A 22,012-nucleotide genomic window follows, 5' to 3' on the forward strand; every position below is an offset into this window, starting at 1 on the left:
ACACCGCCTACATGATCGCTGCGTCATCGGCACCGGTAGTAGTAGTTAGTCGCGGGTATACATTGGAAAGACGCCCGCGTTAGTGAAATTTGACACTTTTACCTGAGACCTATGTTCTTAGCTTCTATTTTAAGCATAAGGGCGATTCCATGGTTAGTCGCATTACACTTTTTAGTGTCATTTCTTGATCTTGGTGCTAGTAGTTCTATGTGAGATATTATTTCCACTAAGTTTATAGACTGATTTGTACTTGACACCCAAGGCTTTGAAGTGATGATATTAAAAATGTTGTGGGCGTTGTACTCTGGATGTTATAGCTTTGTAAAAAGTGGTTAGTCGCATTACACAAAAAGGACATGATAAAAAATACACTTGTCTCAATTCAAAAGTTTCCTCAAACTAAAAAACTTGCAAAGGTTTTACTACGTTTAGCACACATCTCTTATACATTAGTATCCAACAGGATACTTATAAATAGTCAGCAACTTGAACTTTTAGGTTTACGTGGCAAAACCATGGTTAGTCGCATTACGGTTAGTCGCATTACAGTTTGTCCGGCCACTTAAGCCAAGCCCAATGGAGCCCAAACTGAGTTCTTGTTTGGCAAAATTGGGTTCATTCCTTATCAACAAACAAAATAAATTAATTTCACTTGTTTTTACTAAAATAATAACGCCTTTTCTCTTAAAAATCATAGAAACAAGGCTGAAATGTGTATTTTTTGAAAAGCAAACTTACATTTTTCGGAAATATTATTATTTCCCATTTTACTGACCACCTTTATTTTCAGAGTTGTGCATTCAACATAAAATGTTAAATATCTTGCCGAGTATGTAGGAATTGAACAAAAATAAAATCGCAGATTTAAAGTGACTAACATACATGTAACCATGTCCCTGAAAAATCAAAGTTTGGGTTATTGTTTAAAAGTGGACTGTGAATTTAAAATGGCCTTGTTGGTTATCACAGGTTCCTCAATGCAACAAACCATTTGTTTTGTGTCGAAAAAGTGTATAAAACAAATCAAAAAGCCTTCTTGATCACCCATCTCCTCGACTTTACCTGGATACATTTCACTGCATGTTTCACCACACACCACTGACCATGCATTGCTACCCTTGCATCACTACCCTGGTTTGTAAGGCAGCATTTTGTAGTTATCATGTTTCTTCTTTCTGAAGGAAAATGGTGGCAAGAGGACATCAGCTTTTTGCTTTTGTTTGCTCTTTTGGGAAATTTTTCTGTGCTCTTCTTGAATTCCTTGCATTTTAACATCATTCTGCTTTTTCAGCCTAGGCAATGGTACAACATGTACATGTCCACAATTTGTGGAGTAAATTAGTTCCATTACTTCACTTTTCTACTCAAAATTCTCAGAAATGTTGCTTTTCTTTATTTTGTTTCATATGTTAATGATGAAACTAGCTTGGAGTGGCACATGTACAACACATGTTATAGTTTTCAGCATGGAAAAATGCATTGTGGGTAGGGCATGAGTGGCATCTGCAGAGCCCCAGATCTCTTAATTCATGAAATATTGTCCTCATAGTAAGTCAAAACCAAGATATCCAGCTTTGCTGACCTCTTAGTGTCCTCCTCTTGAAAAAAGATTTGGTTAGTCGCATTACATGGTATGGTTAGTCGCATTATAGGTTAGTCGCATTACACTTTTTGATGACTCGTTATTAAAATACACCAACTAGAGTGTTGATTTCTTTACTCATTTCAGACTTGGTAATAAGGGTACAAGCATATTATGAATTGCCATGAAGATGGTCAGTGGACTTTTCGTGCAATTGAAATAACTTCATCTCTCGGTTAGTTGCATTACGCCCTGTTGAAGCTCCCACAAGTACACTCACATATTGCTTAAATGAGAAACACGAATTAAAATTCATTCTGGATTTTAAATAGTTGTACCTGCTGCTGGAAGAACCTTTGTGGGGGACAATATTTAACTTTGAAGAAATCACCTTAATGTGCTCATTTTTTAGGGTCTGTTCACAGCTTGTGCAAACATGAGCTGAATTTGTACAAAATGGTACAGAGTGTGTAAAAAAAGTTAATGTCTGTTTCCTTTCATATGTTAGCTATAACTTTTACGTGGAAAGAAAGTTGTTACACAATTTTTATTTTTTGGTGTCATGTCCATGTTTGCTTGGAATCGCCCATAAGTTCGGAGTGCTATTTCAACTTGTTTCCAATCCGCTCTGCTTTCACACTTCCGGGGTGCGAAATCAGCTGTTTTGCTGAAAGTGTAATTTACCACAAAAACCACCTACCAAGCAGAGCTGGATTGACAAGATTCGAGCAGCACACACACGAGGCAACGCTTGATTAAAATGTTGCTGTGAAAAGGTCTGTCAACTTACAAGAGTGACCTGTGATCAACACAGAGTTTTTGTTTTGTGAAAAGGACACACTGTGTATGCTATAGTGTTAAAAGACCATGTTGTTAATAGAGATAGTGCTTGCAACCTTTAAAATTACATTCATAAATACCTCAGACAGTTTTGCTATTCCTATTGGTGGAGAGTGCGTCACGAGGGTGTGTATAAACCTTTGTTTATGACTGGTAAAAAGTGTTGAAACATGGGCGTGACACGCGAGCTTGCACCTATTCTTATAAGACAGTTTCTTCATTCCTGTTGGTCGAGAGCTACGGCTTAAACAGTTGTGCCAAATCACGCGATACGCGCACAGCATTTCCTTATATAAGGAGTTGTTTACCCGAGGACGGCAGAGGGCCTTACCATTTCATAGCTGGAGGGGTGTTGTGTTGAAAGAAATCATTGAACAATTATAATTTTTGCATTTATTTTACTTTTTGACCATAAGTGTTGATGTTTTTTTACCGAAAAGGTATTTATGAATGGAAATCAAATCAAACTTCGTCTTGGTAAAATTATCAAGAACCAGGCCTCGTTGGGATTAAACCACTAGTTGAAAACCTCTTTACCACACATTGATTCCCTTATTTAAAATGCGGCTAGGGATCCACGATGTGTGAGAAACCGATGGTGTACGATAACAAGCAGCTCGATTGTGCTATAAACATTTCAAACAAAATAGTTTTGAACCCTGAATACTCATTGTCGAGACATAAACATATAAACACAGGCCTTGTAAAAAATAAATTTAAGGGCAAGGGCACCAAGGCATTTTCTCCTTGGTAAAGGGCACCCTCTGAGGGCTGAGGCTGGAGCATTTCAAGGGCAAATGTTTTGAGCCCTGCCTACTCGTTGTCCAGACCTAGACATAACAGTCACATGATATAGTGTTAAATGCAATGATGTACAGAGAGTGCTTGCACCCTTTAAATTACATTTAAAATGCGGTAGGAATCCATAATACACATAGCAGGCAGCGTCGCGATTGTGTTACAAACATCAATAAAAATGTTTTGAGCCCTGCCTACTCATTGTCGAGACCTATGTACAGGTACATAGAATAGACATGACAGTCACATGATGTTAAATGCAATGTTGTACAGAGAGTGCCTAGATACCCTTTGACATTACATTTAAAATGCGGTAGGGATCCGTAATATAGCAGGCAGCGTCGCGATTGTGTTACAAACGTATCAACAGTCACATGATATACGTAGAGTTAAACGTAATGTTGTACAGAGAGTGCTTGCACCCTTTAAAATTACATTTAAAGGCAGTGAACACTATTGGTAATTTGTCAAAGACTAGCCTTTACAGTTGGTATATCTCAACATTAAATGCATAAAATAACAAACCTGTGAAAATTTGAGTTTAATCGGTCATCAAACTTGCGAGATTATAATGACAGAAAAATAACCCTTCCAACACGAAGTTGTGTGCGTTTAGATGGTTGATTTCGAGACCTCAAGTTCTAAATCTGAGGTCTCGAATAATTATTTTTAGTAATTACCAATAGTGTCCACTGCCTTTAAAATGTGATAGGGATCCATATACATGTATGCAGCAGGCAGCTCCCCGATTGTGTTACAACTATTTCAATGAAAATGTTTTGAGTACTGAATACACGTACTCGTTGTTATGACCTAGACGTAACAGTCCGAACATGATATAGTGTTAAACGCAATGTTGTACAGAGAGTGCCTGCACCCTTTAAAATTACATTTAAAATGCGATAGGGACCCATAAGAAACATAGCAGGCAGCTCCCCGATTTCAATGAAAATGTTTCGAGTACTGAATACACGTACTCGTTGTCATGACCTAGACGTAACAGTCCATACATGATAGTGTTAAACGCAATGTTGTACAGAGAGTGCCTGCACCCTTTAAAATTACATTTAAAATGCGATAGGGACCCATAATAAACATTGCAGGCAGCTCCCCGATTTCAATGAAAATGTTTTGAATACTGAATACACGTACTCGTTGTCATGACCTAGACGTAACAGTCCGAACATGATAGTGTTAAACGCAATGTTGTACAGAGAGTGCCTGCACCCTTTAAAATTACATTTAAAATGCGATAGGGACCCATAAGAAACATAGCAGGCAGCTCCCCGATTTCAATGAAAATGTTTTGAGTACTGACTACACGTACTCGTTGTCATGACCTAACCATGACATGATAATCAGCCGATACTGACGATCAATTACTAAACTCCCTACCCATGAAGCTGACATAATTAATTAACTGTGATCACCATCAACGAGTGAGTTGTAACTGTTACTGTAGCTACAAAAAAATGTCATCACACAAAGACAAACACACTATTCAATTTCTCCTACCTTACATGTAGGCCTGCCATGGTGCGTCATTGGAAAGGGTAAAAGCACCACGGCATTTTCCCCTTTGTAAATGGCACCCTATGAAGAAATTTTACATTTCTACTGGAGCATTTTAAGGGCACCAAGGCAATGACCGAGAGCATAATAAAAATAATAATATCGAAGTCTTATATAGCGCACATACATGTATCTACCAAACAAGGTACTCAAGGTGCTGAGTATATATACAAATATACAAACTTTCAGAAAGATGGGTAATTGCAGTGATGAATTCTGAGACCCAATTATTAATAGCACCTTATAACAATGGTTTACAAGGTGCTACGGCGCATACAGCAGCCACAGCCAGGAACACCGGGGCGAACCCCTTCTCTTTTTCGATAATGGCACTTGGTTCTTTTACATGCGTTACACAACACATGGGACCAACGGCTTTACGACCCATCCACACGAAGCAATGGTTAGGTGTCTTGCTTAAGGACACAAGTGTCGGGGACAAGTGTCACGGCTGGGGCATGGAGGCAATCGCCTCTGTTGCCTGCTTGAAATTTAAGGCCTGTGTTACATACGTATTTAAAGGAACACGTTGCCTTGGATCGGACGAGTTGGTCTATAAAAAGCGTTTGTAACCCTTTTTTTTAAAAATGCATACGGTTGGAAAGATGTTTTTAAAGTAGAATACAATGATCCACACAAGTTTGCCTCGAAATTGCGTGGTTTTCCTTTTACTGTGCGAACTAACACAGTCGGCCATTTATGGGAGTCAATTTTGACTCCCATAAATGGCCGACCATGTTAGTCGACGAGGTAGAAGGAAAACCGTGCAATTTCGAGGCATGTTTGTGTGGATCATTGTATTCTACTTTTACAACATCTTTCTACCCATATGCATTTTACAAAAAAACGGTTACAAACGCTTTTCAGCCAACTCGACCGATCCAAGGCAACGTGTTCCTTTAACTTGCTTTTCACAGGACTTGGAAATGTGGTAGTCAGAGCTGCTAACATTTGCATCTTGAAATCAGGGAGATATTTAGAAAATACATTAAAGACATTGGACACTATTGGTAATTGTCAAAGACCAGTCTTCTCACTTGGTGTATCTCAACATATATGCATAAAATAACAAACCTGTGAAAACATGAGCTCAATTGGTCGGCAAAGTTGCAAGATAATAATGAAAGAAAAACCACCCTTGTCACACGAAGTTGTGTGCTTTCAGATGCTTGATTTCGTGACCTCAAATTCTAAATCTGAGGTCCCGAAATCAAATTTGTGGAAAATTACTTCTTTCTTAAAAACTAGGTCACTTATACTATCAACCTCTCCCCATTACTCGTTACCAAGTGAGGTTTCATGCTAATAATTATTTTGAGTAATTACCAATAGTGTCCACTGTCTTTTACATAACAGGGACAAAGTTGCCATATTAGGGAGAAATGGAGAATGTCAAGTTTGTTCCTCAGAACATGGAAAGATCGGTTGATTTTCATGAAACCTAAGACTGCAGAATCAGGGAGAGTTTTGGCAGCTCTGTGTGTAAATGTACATATGTACTGCTACATAATTAATTAGTAGTAATGATCTTTGCCGATTGTCAGTTAAGCTTGGGCGATACCACGATGTTATCGAATATCCCGATATTGATTTGGAAACGATTTCGATATCGGATCGATTTGGTTTGAATCGAAATATCGATATATCGCAGTATATCATTGTATCCTAGCTGAGACATCTTGCACCCCATAGGTTTGGAGTAAAACCAGAAGAATAGGTCATTAGAACACCTCTCTTATGCTATGACTGTCTCTTCTACAACTTTCACTGGGAGTTTGAAGACTGATGATGTCAAATTTAATTAATCACGACTACATCGAATATCGGTGATATATCAGGAATAAAATAAATGTGTATCGTCCAAGCTTAGTGTCAGTGTGACTACACCATGTCGAAATAAAATTTCACCAACATAACGAGTAAACAACAATAGATACTACTTAAATTGTCCTACCTTTTCTTAAAGCTCGTGTTTATGACAGTACTTGGGAAAGCATCTACGCTAAGGTTCTCTGCTCTTTATTTTAAAACCATCTACCCTAACGCCTCGGCAGCGGTGGTTAAAATTACATTTGAGAGCAAGGAGAACTACATGTGTAAATAGATGACGCTATAACCAGACGTCGTGTGTGTAATGTATGTCGGACGACAGCCCAACCATGCATACAGTGCACACAACATTGACGATACAGCACCACGCGTGTCGTCTTCGAACTGAATTATACACACAGGCAATTAGGAGGTGGTCTCTTAATGAAAAAACAATCTGCTTGTGCACCAGATCACTTAGAACTCAATTAGAGGGACGGCAATTTATGAATCTTGGGGCTAGCTATATAGCGTCCCATCCCCCTCAAGCGTATAGCAGGTCGCTTATCAGTCTGATTAATACTCTTAAAGGCAGTGGACAGTATTGGTAATATACTTAAAATAATTATCACAAAACCTTACTTGGTAACGAGTAATGTGAAGAGGTTGATGGTATAAAACATTGTGAGAAACGGCTCCCTCTGAAGTAACGTAGTTCTCGAGAAAGAAGCAATTTTCCAGGAATTTGATTTCGAGACCTGAGATTTAGAATTTGAGGTCTCAAAATCAAGCATCTGAAAGCACACAACATCGTGTGACAACTGGACAAGGGTGTTTTTTCTTTCATAGTTATCTCGCAGCTTCGCTGACCATTTTGAGCTGAAATTTTCACAGGTTGGTTATTTTATGCATATTTTGAGACACACCAAGTGAGAAGACTGGTCTTTGACAATTACCGATAGTGTCCACTGCCTTTAAGGTGTGTTGTGTAATGCGCATTCATGCATTATTTTGCAGTTCCCCCTTGCAAGCAATCTACGACTAGAAGAATATTTATAAGTTATGAACAGGCATCAAAATAACCCACGGCACCCACAGCAACTGCTTTTGCTGTGGTGCTCTCTTTAAAGGCAGTGAACACTATTGGTAATTGTCAAAGACTAGCCTTCACAGTTGGTGTATCTCAACATATGCATAAAATAACAAACCTGTGAAAATTTGAGCCCAATCGGTCATCGAAGTTGCGAGATAATAATGAAAGAAAAATAACCCTTGTCACACGAAGTTGTGTGCGTTTAGATGGTCGATTTCGAGACCTCAAGTTCTAAATCTGAAGTCTCAAAATCAAATTCGTGGAAAATTACTTCTTTCTCGAAAAACTATGGCACTTCAGAGGGAGCTGTTTCTCACAATGTTTCATACCACCAACCTCTCCCCATTACTCGTTACCAAGTGAGGTTTTATGCTACTCATTATTTTGAGTAATTACAAATAGTGTCCACTGCCTTTAAGTTTCTTACTAACACTGTCCTCATAGAACTGCCCCTTCTAATAACCAGGGGATATTCAAGAGCGAAGTTCAAGGCGTGTACCATAATTATTTATACATGTATTTTTTGTTTGGGGGGGGGGGGGGGAACAAAATGCAATAGCAGAAATACACATTGTGCATCGATAGTATACAACATACTTTTAATGTACACAATCGGTGGTGAGCCCAGATGGTGTTGTGTACACAAAATGCATTTAATGTGCAAACTTGCTAGGCTAAATATTTATTTTCGGCCGGCACTTTATTTAATTTCCCTAAATAATTTATGTCAAATTGTATTCTTACCTGGCCCAAATTTTATAAAGCTGTTTGGCAGATTTCTTTCTGAAGCTGGCTACATGTAGTTCAGTGTTGAAAGGGATCCATTATTCATATTAAATAATGACAGGTGGAATTTAGCTAAAGGACTAGTAAAATGACAAGCTTACTGGTCTTACTGGCCAGTCATTCAAACAGTTAAAGGATTTGGGTACTTTTTCAAAATGTCCATAGATTTACATTAAACTTACAGGGTTTGAAGATAATGATAGTGGAAAGCTTCCCTTCAAATATTACTGAGATGCTGTAACTTTTGAGAAATGAGTAAAACAATGTAATGAAAATACATTTGTAAATGCTTAAAATAATTTTGGTCTCATGAGACGAAAACTATTTTCGTGACATTGTTTTACTCATTTCCCAAAAACTACAGCACCTCAGCACGTAATATTTTCAGGGAAGCTTTCTACTATCATTATCTTCAAACTGTGTAAGTTAAGTGTAAATCTGTGGACATGTGTTTTTTGTCCTACAAAAAGTACCCTTTAAAGCCATTGGACCCTTTCATGAAAATGACGGATTTGTTAAGAAAATATGACGATCAAAACCCACCGCAGAAAAACATATGCTGCCATGGAATGTGAATCTGTTGAAATTGGTGCTTTCTTGCAGGTAAGATTTTAGTTATGAAGCTGTGGAAAAAAAATTCCGCCCCAGAAATGTACCCTGATGTCCAGGACGTCACTGTAGTACAAAACGAAAGTGTAAGGCCGCCAGGGCTACCTGATGAGGAACTACAATGAGGTATTTCAAGGGCACCAAGGCAGTGACCAGGGGCATGGAGGTAATCGCCTTTGTTGCCTAGGTGAAGTGTCAGGCCTGATTGTTTTCACATCAGGCATCGAAATAACACAAGGCAACGACAGCAAATGCCATGGTGCCCTGTGCTTTATTAGCTGTGGTGCCTTTTGCAAAGTTCTAATACAAAAATACTCGAGGTGCCCCAGCTTACCAGAAGGAAATTGCTGTGCCCCTTCAAGAGCGAAGTTCAAAGCCTGTAATCTTAAACAGCTACCTGAGCGGAATGTTTTTAACAGAAATGGTATTTTTACTTGTTTATAATGCACTTGTTCATCATTTTAATGTAATTTTGATACGTGTACACTTCTGAACTTTTCGTAATTATCGAGTAAAAAATCAGGCCCCTACATAAAGGTTTTTTGAAAAACTAAAAACACTTCTGCCGTTGAGAGCGGGCGTCAAAGGACAATGCCGCTGACGTCATTTGTGCGAGTTTGCTTTGTTATACATCCACGCTGCAACAAAGCGGCTTTATCTACTTATGACGTTTTGAGAGTGATTACGTAACGGGGCTTTTCGCAAATCTCGCAGAAAAGCTCTGGACAAGGGCATACAAAATGATTGTTTTTTTTACACAATTGAAACCTATTTATAATCATATGACTCGATTTCCTTATTCATCGAAAACATTTTAAGTGGAACTCAGCAAAGTTCACGACTTGACATCTTCGTTCAAGCAGGTCTTTAAAAATATACAATAATAGCCTAACAATACTATTCTAATGTGAAATCTTGATTTGAAAGTGAAATCACAAACACCGTATCAAAATGAACAAAAAAGGAAAGATGCTCTATCCAGTCCCCGCCTTTTCAACAAAAGCAATTGAGGTCTTTAGAAAAAGAAAAACCTGTCTATCAATTTCAAAACTACACATTCCAAGCAGCAAAGAGGTACACCTCAGTTAAGGCAAGACGCAAAGGCAACAATCTCCCTAGCGGTGAGAATAATTGCGCATATAATTGTCGTAAGAAAATGCCACCTGCCCCTTTCAAGTAACTCTACACCCAGAGTTCATCCAACTTGAAACCATCCAAGGAAGCTGATTAAAGGCACTGGACACATTTGGTAATTGTCGAAGATCTCAGTATTCTCATTTGGTGTATCCCAACATGCATAAAATAACAAACCTGTGAAAATTTGGCCTCAATTGGTCGTTATTTGTTGCAAAAGAATAAGTCTAAATAGTGAAAGAAAAAACATCATTGTTGCATTATTAATTTTTTGGTTTTTACCCATACACCGATGTGTCTTAGCACTGTACAATCAGTACTTTCCCGAGTCCTGTGAAAAAATATCACAGGCATTATTACTCGGGTGGGCTTTTAACCCACGACCCTTGCAATTCTAGAGCAGTGTATTACCAACTAGACTACCGAGATTGCCCGGTAGCTAGAGGCAGTTCGAATCCAGATGTTTTGGCAGCGGGAACCGCAACGTTATAATAGATGTTAAATTTGCATCTGGGATAAAGAATACTAATCTTGTTTTTTACCCAAACAATTGTTGCATTACTGTGTGTGCTTTCAGATGCAAAATAAAAGGCCTCAATCTGAAGTACATAATTTAATTATTTGTGTAAGAAATAACTTCTTTCTCCAAAAACTGCATTACTTCAGAGGAAGCCGTTTCTCACAATGTCAATCTTTTTACGACCGTCCCCTGCTGCTTGTAAAAGTTAAACCGATTTGGGTCTAACTCAGCCTCGCTACCATGGGCAGCGCGCCGTATCGATACATTTACCTCTCGTCACTAACCCTTGGAAGGGATGTACTGGGAAACAACGCTGATTGGCTCAGGAAATTGTTTATGCATTAGATGTCAAGTGCGTGCGTGCGTAGTTTTAAGATATTTGCATGTTGATCACGCCCGCGTTTTTTATGACACAAACACATTTTTTTTTAAACAACAACAAAAACATTCTTTTAAGACGAAAGACATGCGTCTGTGCATAGAAAAGATTGAATATACGCTCATTTATGGCTCATTTATTAAATTTGCCAATTCCAGGGGTTATGATTGAGCAAGGCATGCTGGAAAAACAATGGCGCGGTGAGATTGATCACCCCTGGGAACGAGGTTGGGTCTAACTATTAGTATACAGTCTGAACAGGACCCTTAGTGACATGGTACAAAAAAAGAGAAAATCAGCTGATCCACAGCAAACATTAACATCTGATTAGGTTCAACCTCGCTCCCAGGGGTGATCAATCTCGCCGCGCCATTTTTTCCCAGCATGCCTTGCTCGATCATAACCCCTGGAATTGGCAAATTTAAATGTGCTATTGCCAAATTAGACATGTGATCAATCCTTTCTATGCGTGCACGCATGTCTTTCGTCTTAAAGAATGTTTTTGTTTTTGTTTAAAACAAGCGTGTTCGTGTCATAAAAAACGCAGGCGTGACACATGTTAATATCTTAAAACTACGCGCACACGCACTTGATATCTAATGCATAGCCAATTTCCTGAGCCAATCATCGTTGTTTTTCAGCACCTCCCTCCCAGGGGTTAGTGACGAGAGGTATCGATACGGCGCGCTGCCCATGGTAGCAAGGCTGGATTAGGTTGCATTCTCACCTGTGTTACATAATGTAAACACTGCACAACAAGGGGACCAGTCGCTTCAAGGCTCACGGCATACAATTTGTTTCTGTTAAAGTTCAAGCCCCTCAGATAATTTTGCGCAATAATGCAAAACTTGTTTTACAGGCGTCCCTGCTCAGTTATTCATTATTTACCCCCCTCGCCTTCCGATCTTCTCTCTTTTTTACTTTAAGTGACTGGTCATGTTTGGTAAATGTAAAAGACCAATATTCTCACTTGGTGTATCAAAAATATGCAAAAAATAAAATTAAAAATCGAAAAATGTTGACTCAATTGGCCGTCAAAGTTGCAAGAAGATAATAAAGGCATCATGCAATGGTTTACAAGGTGCTGCTGGCACGGCATGCAGCCAATCAAGTGTATTTGCATGCGTTACATAACACAAGAGACCAACAGCTTTACGTCCCATCCAGAGGACGAAGCAAGTGATTGCTTTAAGGACACAGGTGTCACGACTGGGCCTCAAACCCACACTCTGCTGATCAGAAACACCAGAATTTTGAGCCCGGTGCTCTTACATACGTACAAACAATGTAACTAGGCCATGATTATTTTGAGTAACTACCATTTGTCCAATGCCTTTAAAGGACTGTCTTTGACAGTCACCAAAGGTGTCCAGTGTCTTTAAAGGCAGTGGACACTATTGGTAACTGTCAAAGACTAGCCTTCACAGTTGGTGCATCTCATAATATGCATAAAATAACAAACCTGTAAAAATTTGAGCTCAATCGGTCATCGAAGTTGCGAGATAATAATGAATGAAAAAACACCCCTGTCACACGAAGTTGTGTGCGTTTAGATGGTTGATTTCGAGACCTCAAGTTCTAAACCTGAGGTCTCGAAATCAAATTCGTAGAAAGTTACTTCTTTCTCGAAAACTATAGCGTTTCAGAGGGAGCCGTTTCTCACAATTTTTTATACCATCAACCTCTTCCCCATTACTCGTCATCAAGAAAGGTTTTATGCCAAAAATTTATTTGAGTAATTACCAATAGTGTCCAGTGCCTTTAAACCCCTGTTCGGAGCGGAGTGTGAGATTTCAAAGGTGACATCAAGAGGCACTTGGGACCAGGGAGGATGATATGTTCTTGTGACAGGTCGGCGCCACCTGATACCTCGCTGAATAAATTCAAGTATGTAAGAGTGTGTTTATGCAGGGGGGGGGGGGGACAAACCTACTTAGCTTTATGCGCAATTCATAACACTCATTAAAGGCAGTGGACACTATTGGTAATTACTCAAAATAATTATTAGCATTACACCTTTCTTGGTGACGAGTAATGGGGATAGGTTGGTGGTATAAAATATGGTGGCCCTGATGGGACACAGCCAGTCGTGAATATTTTTGCGACGTCGTGAATATTTTTGCGACGTCGTGAATTTATTCACGACAAGTCGCGAATATTTTTGCAATGCCGTGAATATTTTTGCGACGTCGTAAATTTATTCACGACAAGTCGCGAATTTTTTCACGACTAGTCGCGAATTTTTTCACGACAAGTCGCGAATTTGTTTACGACTAGTCGCGAATTTTTTCAAGACTAGTCGCGAACATTTTCATGACGTCGTGAATATTTCTGCGACTAGTCGCGAATATTTTTTCAGTGGCTTGAGTGTGTAATTACTGCATTCATGTTGACGGCTTAGTAAGACTAAGCTGAAAGCTGTCCCGTACGATGATGGATCCGGAGGAGAATTCCGACTCTTGCAAATCGATGGTGGGTTATTTAAACAAAACTAACGTTGACGTATGGCCCTTACGGTAGGCCTACGAGGCCTGACGTTATAGTTTTACTAGTACTTTAGTAGGAGTAGGCTATCCTATGCTAGGCAATAAACGTTGGCACTTTCACTCTTCAGATAAAACATAACGTTATATGTCACCCGAGGTAAATTTTACAAACAACCCAATGATAAGTTTAATTATAATGTGTTGACAATTTCAGCAAATAAATTTGACAATTTTTACCTGGGTTTGGAGTAATTCAACCTTGAAAACCCCCGAAATATTGATGAAAGTCAGACACTGTTTTTTCGAACTTCGATAACAATTCTACTGGATAAAACATGGGCCCCATACACATAGCTGAGTGGCTACAATCTTCATAGCTTGGCTCTCTACGCGTGCCGTGTAAGAATTACACACTCAAGCTACTGAAAAAATATTTACGACTAGTCGCGAATTTATTCACGACGTCGTAAAAAATATTTGCAACTAGTCGTGAAAATATTCGCGACTAGTCGTGAAAATATTCGCGACGTCGCGAAAATATTCGCAACTTGTCGTGAATAAATATACGACGTCCCGAAAATATTTGCGACTTGTCGTGAATAAATATACGACGTCGCGAAAATATTCACGACTGGCTGTGTCCCTTCAGGGCCACCATAATAAAACGTTGAGAAACGGCTCCCTCTGAAGTGCCATAGTTTTCGAGAAAGAAGTAATTGTCCATGAATTCGATTTTGAGACCTCAGATTTAGAACTTGAGGTTTCGAAACCAACCATCTAAACGCACACAACTTCGTGTGACAAGGGTGTTTTTTTCTTTCATTATTATCTCGCAAGTTCGATGACCGATTGAGCTCAATCTTTCACAGGTTTGTTATTTTATGCATATATGTTGAGATACACCAAGTGAGCTTTGACAATTACCAATAGTGTCCACTGTCTTTAAAGGGAAGGTACACGTTTGGTAACCCAAAACAAATATTAACTTAAAAACTGACTTGGTAACGAGCATTGGAGAGCTGTTGATAGTAAAACATTGGAGAAACGGCTCCCTCTGAAGTAGCATAGATTTTGAGAAAGAGGTAAATTCTCACTAAAATAATTAAAGACTTCTAGCCAGAAGTATTTTATTCCTATCTGAAGGCACACAAATTCGTCCAACAAGGGTGTTTTTTCTATAATCACTTTCTTGCAACTTCGATGACCAATTTAGCTGAAGTTTTCACAGACTTGTTACTTTATGCTTAAATGTTGGGATACACCAAGTGAGAAGACTGGTCTTTGACAACTACCAAACGTGTACCTTCCCTTTAAACAATTCTGGCCTTAAAGGCAATGGACACTATTGGTAATTACTCAAAATAATTATTAGCACAAAACCTTACTTGGTAACGAGTAATGGGGACAGGTTGATAGTATAAAACATTGTGAGAAACGGCTCCCTCTGAAGTGACCTAGTTTTTTAGAAGTAATTTTCCACGAATTTGATTTCGGGACCTCAGATTTAGAATTTGAGATCACGAAATCAAGCATCTGAAAGCACAGAACTTAATGTGACAAGGGTGGTTTTTCAAATCTTGCAACTTCGCCGACCATTTGAGCTCAAGTTTTCACAGGTTTGTTATTTTATGTGTTGAGATACACCAACTGAGAAGACTGGTCTTTCAGAGTCTTTAAAGGGAAGGTACACATTTGGTAATTACTCATAACAATATTAACTTAAAAACTGACTTGGTAACGCGCATTGGAGAGCTGTTGATAGTATAAACCATTGTGGGAATCAACTTCCTCTGAAGTAACGTAGTTTTTGAGAAAGAGGTAAATTCTCACTAAAATAATAAAAGACTTCTAGCCAGAAGTATTTTATTCCTATCTGAAGGCACACAAATTCGTCCAACAAGGGTGTTTTTTCTCTAATCACTTTCTGGCAACTTCGATGACCAATTTAGCTCAAATTTGAGAAGACTGGTCTTTGACAACTACCAAACGTGTACCTTCCCTTTAAAGCCATTATAAACTTTCGGTACAGAAAAAAAAAAAAAAAGTTCACAGATTTACAAATAATTTACAGGGTTTACAGAAGGTAATTGGTGAAAGACTTCTCTTGAAATATTATTCCATGAAATGCTTTACTTTTTGAGAAAACATTAAAACAATATCAATTCTCGATAGCGAGAATTACGGATTTATTTTAAACACATGTCATGACACGGCGAAATGTGCGGAAACAAGAGTGGGTTTTCCCGTTATTTTCTATCGACTCCGATGACCGATTGAGCCTAAATTTTCACAGGTTTGTTATTCTAAATATAAGATGTGATACACGAAGTGTGGGACTTGTCCGTTAGCGCCCTCTTTTGAACCATCCTCCTCCATCCAATTTTAATTTCCCATAATGGGGGACAGAATCTCCGGCGGACAGAATTCCCTGGGACACCGGTCAAGCTTGACACCGGTACTCGGTAGGCTACACGTACATGGCATGCAAAGTCAAAGAACTTATTTGCCAGATTGTAATGTCCGGTGTCTGGCTTTCATAATGTCCCTCAAATGGTGGTGGGCTAGTGCATGATACATGTACATGAACCTTGTCATCACTGATGTTGTTTCATGAAGCTGATGTTACACTGACAGTATCGTCAATAGAGGGGGCTTGTCCCTCAACTCCAACCATCTCCATACAGTAGGCCCTATTATTTATTAACACGTGGATACTACTATGTACATGGGACATGTTCGGAGCACAAATTGTTTAATGCTGGTGCAGGCTCAATCAATACTTTTGGAAATTGAGTAAAAAAGTGGCCAGCATTTTCTGATTGACACCGCAATATACTGAGAATATGATTGAGAAGACATCATGGGGAGGTGGATGCGAGGAGAAAGACTTTGGACTAAATCTCCTTTAAAAAAAATCATCCTTCAACATTGTCATGTTTAATATTACAGCGATATTTAAAACAATTCGGTGGCTTTTACTAAATGTGTTTGATTGATTATATAGTCATCTTTTTTACTTGTACATGTATCTTTATTGTTTTAATATTATATTTTATGGATCTAAATTTTGGACCTTAATTAATTATTTTGTTTTTGTGGTTAACATTTTTATGTTGTAAAGCGCCTGGGAGCATTTTTAATGGATTTGGCGCTATATAAATGATTTTTTATTATTATTATTATTATTATTAATCATTCATAATCATACTGTGACTCCGACTCCGCGGAGGTGCTGGTGGTATGCTGTAGTTACATTACGAAGTGTATCCTGCATTCTTACAAACAATGCGCCAACATGACCAACAAAGTCTAATCAATATATGTTTATAAATCAGTTACATATTATGAAACAGTTTAGTATCTAATTTACCTCAACAATGAGATTCTCTTTTAGTCAAAATGAGTGAAAAATGGTAGCGCCATACGGAAAGTTATCCTTACATTTTACAAACAAGTACAAAAACTATGTTTCAAGACTAGCCTGTCCTGTCATGCCGGTCTGCCTTGAAAAGTGCAATCTCTATTTAAAAGGGTCTATAAATGTACTTTTTGTAGGACAAAAAACACAGTGTCCACAGATTTACACTAAACTTACACAGTTTGAAGATAATGTTGGTAGAAAGCTTCCCTGAAAATACTTGCTGAAGTGCTGTAGTTTTTGAGAAATGAGTAAAACAATGTCATAAAAAATAATTTTCGTCTCACTGATCATGACTCATGATCAGTGAGACGAAAATTATTTTAGCATCTAAAAACGTATTTTCATGACATTGTTTTACTAATTTCTCAAACACTACAGCACCTCAGTAAGTAATATTTTAAGATACGCTTTCTACTATCATTATCTTCAAACGGTGTAAGTTTGATGCAAATCAGTGGACATTGTCAATCATTGTGTTTTTTTGAAATGATTTTTGGGGTTGAACAAAGAATTGACTAGAGTGGGATTCGAACCAACACCCTCCGGATTAATGTGCCGGAGGTCGTTGGTTCGAATCCCACTCTAGTCAATTCTTTGTTCAACCCCAAAAATCATTTCAAAATTTACTCAGTCAGTTTCCCTTGTGGTTTATATTGATATTGTGTTTTTTTGTTACAAAAAGTACCCAAATCCTTTACTAAGAGTAAATTTAATTGGTTGTATACTTGTCACATGTAGTTGTAGTTGCACTTAAGGGGGAAAACAAGTTTAACATTTTTAATATATAGAGGCATAGATAGAGGGCTGGGGGTGCAAAATGAACTCATTTATAATTTACAGATTCGGAGGCAAGATCAATGCAAATTAATATTGTGTATAACGAAGTGATCTGCAGATGGACTTACCGCCGTTTTCTTCTTGTTCGTCGCCGTCTTCCTCGGTTGCAATCTCAAACTTCGACGAACGGGATAACTCTTACAGTTGGATTTACTGTCTTTTGCAGACATAGTGTGAGCAAATCATTTCCACGTGAAGTCCTTCAGCAATCATCACGCAATGAATCAATCTGGCGTTTCTCATCCCACTGTATGTAAAATCAGGGCATGTTATTTCGTAGTGTCTGGTTTTCCCCAAAGATTGATGTCGTGTGATTGGTTAGAAAAGCGGGGTTTCCCCTTTTCCCTAGTCTGGTGCATCCCTGATTGTAAACACTAATTGGAATTGTGTGTAGATATAAGTCATGTTACTCTTCATGTTGTCATTTCTGGTTTGCTCGTTGCGTGATAGCCTTGCTGTAAACCCACCCGCCGTATACCCTGTGCATGGTGTGTGCGATCACACCGAATGACCCACCCGTATACACACTGTCACATCGCACGAATACTGTTCACACAAGTCATCGCACTCGTACACCACTAACCGCATGCGGAGGCCGTCAGGCCGACAGCGGCTTCAACACAGATCCTACAAGGCTGTCGGCCTGACGGCCTCCGCATGGGATGCGGATAGTGTACCGGCATCGTGTCGTGTGATGTTACGCACAGTGAATACGGGTGGGTTTTACGCACAGTGAATACGGGTGGGTTTTTATACAGCGGCGGTCTTTTTTCGGAGTGAATAATTCGACTGCCTTGAGCAAGGCTAGTTGCGTGATTGCACTGCTGCCGCTGAAATTGTGTACTTTTATGTGCAATATGTAAACCAAGTGGGCGAGTTGTAGGCGTGGGTTGGAAGGGGAAGTTGCGTAAGGTTGGCAGGGGTTTCGAAACGGGACACGGGGTAAATTGTTTTTGTTTTACTTTAAAAATTCAGAATGAAAAGGCTGCTATATTAGGTATGTCAGACGGCTCCCAGAGAATTCACCTGCCCATGTGGCCCTCAGGCTGAGCGTGGAAGCACGGGGAGGATCCCGCCCCTGCCCAGCCGGGAAGAGGCCAAGAGGCCGACCTCGCAGCACCTGGGTGGGCCAGCTGGAAGGGGACTTCGAGTCCCAGGCTGGGCAGCTGAGGCAATCAACAGCAGAACGCATTGGTTGGGCGGCTCTACGTTCCCCCATGATGGATCAAGAGGATGATGATGATGATGATGATATTATTATTAATTAATATATACTTGGCATTGAAACCAATGATGCCTCATGATTTATGTTAATCACTGTAACTCACAATCCTGAGGAAACCTGTAAATAAGGGTTCTTGCTAGGCAAAACCAGAAACACTGGGGTCAACCCCTACACTTCCATGATAAGTGTTCTTGGTTCTTTAATACATGCACAACCAATGGTCTTTGAATAGCGTTGTAACCTGTTTGTTATAAAATGCATATGATTTAAAGAGATACTTTAAAAGTAGAATACAATGATCCCCACAAGTATCAATCGAAATTGCGTGGTTTTACTTTTACCTCGTCGACTAACGCGTTCGGCCATCGAAATTGCGTGGTTTTCCTTACTCGTTGACTAACGCGATCGGCCATCCCATAAATGGCCAACCATGTTAGTTCGCAAAGTAAAAGGAAAAACCACGCAATTTGAGGCAAATGTGTGTGGATCATTGTATTCTACTTTTAAAATATCTTATAAAATGCATATGGTTAGAAAGTTTCTAACGTATACTTGGTTTGCGGTAACACCATGTGTGTATCTACTTGCCAGGTAGAGTTGTTCTTAGGGAACTGTCTTGCTTTATTCTACTGCCATGGAGTAGATAATCGGAGGTTCGGGAGACTTCTCAGTTCTGAAAAGAACTGTCCTGCTTTTTAACTATTACCAGGGTGGATGGTATAGAAATTAGACTGGACTACTACTTTAGCTTATAGGATCGTAATTAACTGTACTGCCACGGAGTCAGTTCTGAAATTGGTCTCAAAGTTTCTAACCATATGCATTTTATAAACCGATCCAAGGCAACGTGTTCCTTCTGAAGGACAAAGCAATTACGGTAAAGCATCTTGCTCAAGGATAGTGTCATGACCAGGACTCGAACCCACACTCAGAAACACACCTGAGCTTGCGTCCACTGCTCTTAACCACTCGGCCAGGACACGCTTTTGACCCCGAGCTTGAATTAACAAAGCACTAAAGATTCATTTTATTACCATAATGATTTTTATTGTGACATCACGCTTTGCTTTAAAGACACTAGACACTATTGGTAATTGTCAAAGACCAGTCTTCTCACTTGATGTATCTCAACATATGCATAAAATAACAAACCTGTGAAAATTTTAGCTCAATTGGTTGTCAAATTGCGAGGTAATAATGGAAGGAAAACACCCGCCACAGTTGTGTGCTTTCAGATGCTTGATTTCGAGACCTCAAAATCTAATTCAGAGGTCTCGAAATCAAATTCAAATGTTAAATTTAGTGGAAAATAACAAGTTTCTCGAAAACTACGTTACTTCAGAGGGAGCCGTTTCTCACAATGTTTTATACTATCAACAGCTCTCCATTGCTTGTAGTTTTTATGCTAACAATTACTTTGGGCAATAACCAATATTGTCCACTGCCTTTAGGGTAGGGTTAAATTAGCAAGTACTCCAACAAGGACAGTAACAAGTTGTAGTAAATTGTGGGCACTTTGGAGTAATCTAACTCAAACACTCATATTCAAGAAAAAAACATTTATTTTTTAATCTCTTGCCTCGAGGACGGTACAAGAAAAATCCAAACAACAATACAAACAACATTAATAAGTAATGTAAACAAGTATACATTGTGTTCTATTAATCATCTTTTAACTTAATATAGCTTTGTTTGATTATATTTGTGATCAAAAAGTTAGAATAAATATAGTAACATGTATAAACATCCCTAGTTTGGTGGCAATAAGCGGCAAGAAAGGGGACTTTGTTTGTTCCCTTTCCCAACATTAAAGATGCTATGTCAGATTTTTTGCAGATTTGACCCAAAAATTTTGATTTAAAATTCAATAGGTATTTTGATGGGGGTCAAGAAAGTTACAAGCTTTCATTTGAGCCTTTGCTCGAAAAAAAGTTCGCCAGTTATTAGTAGCAGTGAAAGAAAGTGCTCAGAATTAGTTTTTGTCGGGATCCCGACAATATATCACGCGACCAATTCTTATGTGTTTTATAAGAAACATTTTAAATTGTTGTCATGGTTCCTGACCATTAAAAGTAAAAGTTACACTTTTTTTCGTTAGAGCGGGTGATTCGCTTTGAAATACCATTCTCTCAAAAAAATCTATTTTTTAATGTTTGGGGCCAAAAATCTGACATAGCATCTTTAAATCTATGCTACTTCAGAGGGAGCCATTTCTCACAATGTTTTATACTATCAACACCTTTCCATGGCTTGTTACCAAGTAAGGTTTTATGCTTAAAATTATTTTGAGTAATTAAATTAAATTAAATTACTTAAAGTGTCTACTCTAACAGTGCGTTTTAAGGCACTGGGCACGTTTGATAATTGTCAAAGACCAGTGTTCCCACTTGGTGTATCCCATCATAAGCATAAAATAACAAGCCTGTGAAAATTTGGGCTCAATCGGTCATCAACGTTGCGAGAAAATGATGAAAGAAAGAACACCCTTGTTGGACGAGTTTGTGTGCTTTCAGAATAAAAGACTACTAGCTAGAAGTCTTTTATTATTTTATTGAGAAAACACATCTTTCTCAAAAACTACGTTTCTTCAGAGGGAGTCGTTTCCCACAATGTTTTATACTATCAACAGCTCTCCCATGCTCTTTACCAAGTCAGTTTTTAAGTTAATATTTGTTTTGAGTAATTACCAAACGTGTACCTTCCCTACTCCCCAAGTTGAAATTGACTTTACCATACAGTGATTTTTGTGTTCTTGATTAGCAGTTTGGCATTTTTATATCCTTTATATCATCTTTTGTTTCCCAACAAACTTTGCTAGACAAAACAATCTCCTCAACACCAGAGTTTTTAATAGCAAATCTGTAATGTTCTTTTAAATACCCAGTTCCGTGGTTAATATATTGGAATGTCAACAACCTTAT

General features: G+C 38.7%; 1 protein-coding gene across 1 annotated transcript in view; it reads right to left on the bottom strand.

The window, feature by feature from the left end:
• The window catches only part of LOC139942475 (uncharacterized), a 73,175-nt gene extending 54,846 nt beyond the window's left edge, over nucleotides 1-18,329 (bottom strand). The window contains exon 1 of the mRNA XM_071939275.1: nucleotides 17,935-18,329. Coding sequence (XP_071795376.1) covers nucleotides 17,935-18,036 — 102 coding nt within the window. The 5' untranslated portion in view covers nucleotides 18,037-18,329. The remainder of the gene's footprint in view (nucleotides 1-17,934) is intronic.
• Nucleotides 18,330-22,012: the final 3,683 nt, after the last annotated feature.

Source organism: Asterias amurensis, chromosome 10, assembly GCF_032118995.1.
Source record: "Asterias amurensis chromosome 10, ASM3211899v1".
NCBI lineage: Eukaryota > Metazoa > Echinodermata > Asteroidea > Forcipulatida > Asteriidae > Asterias > Asterias amurensis.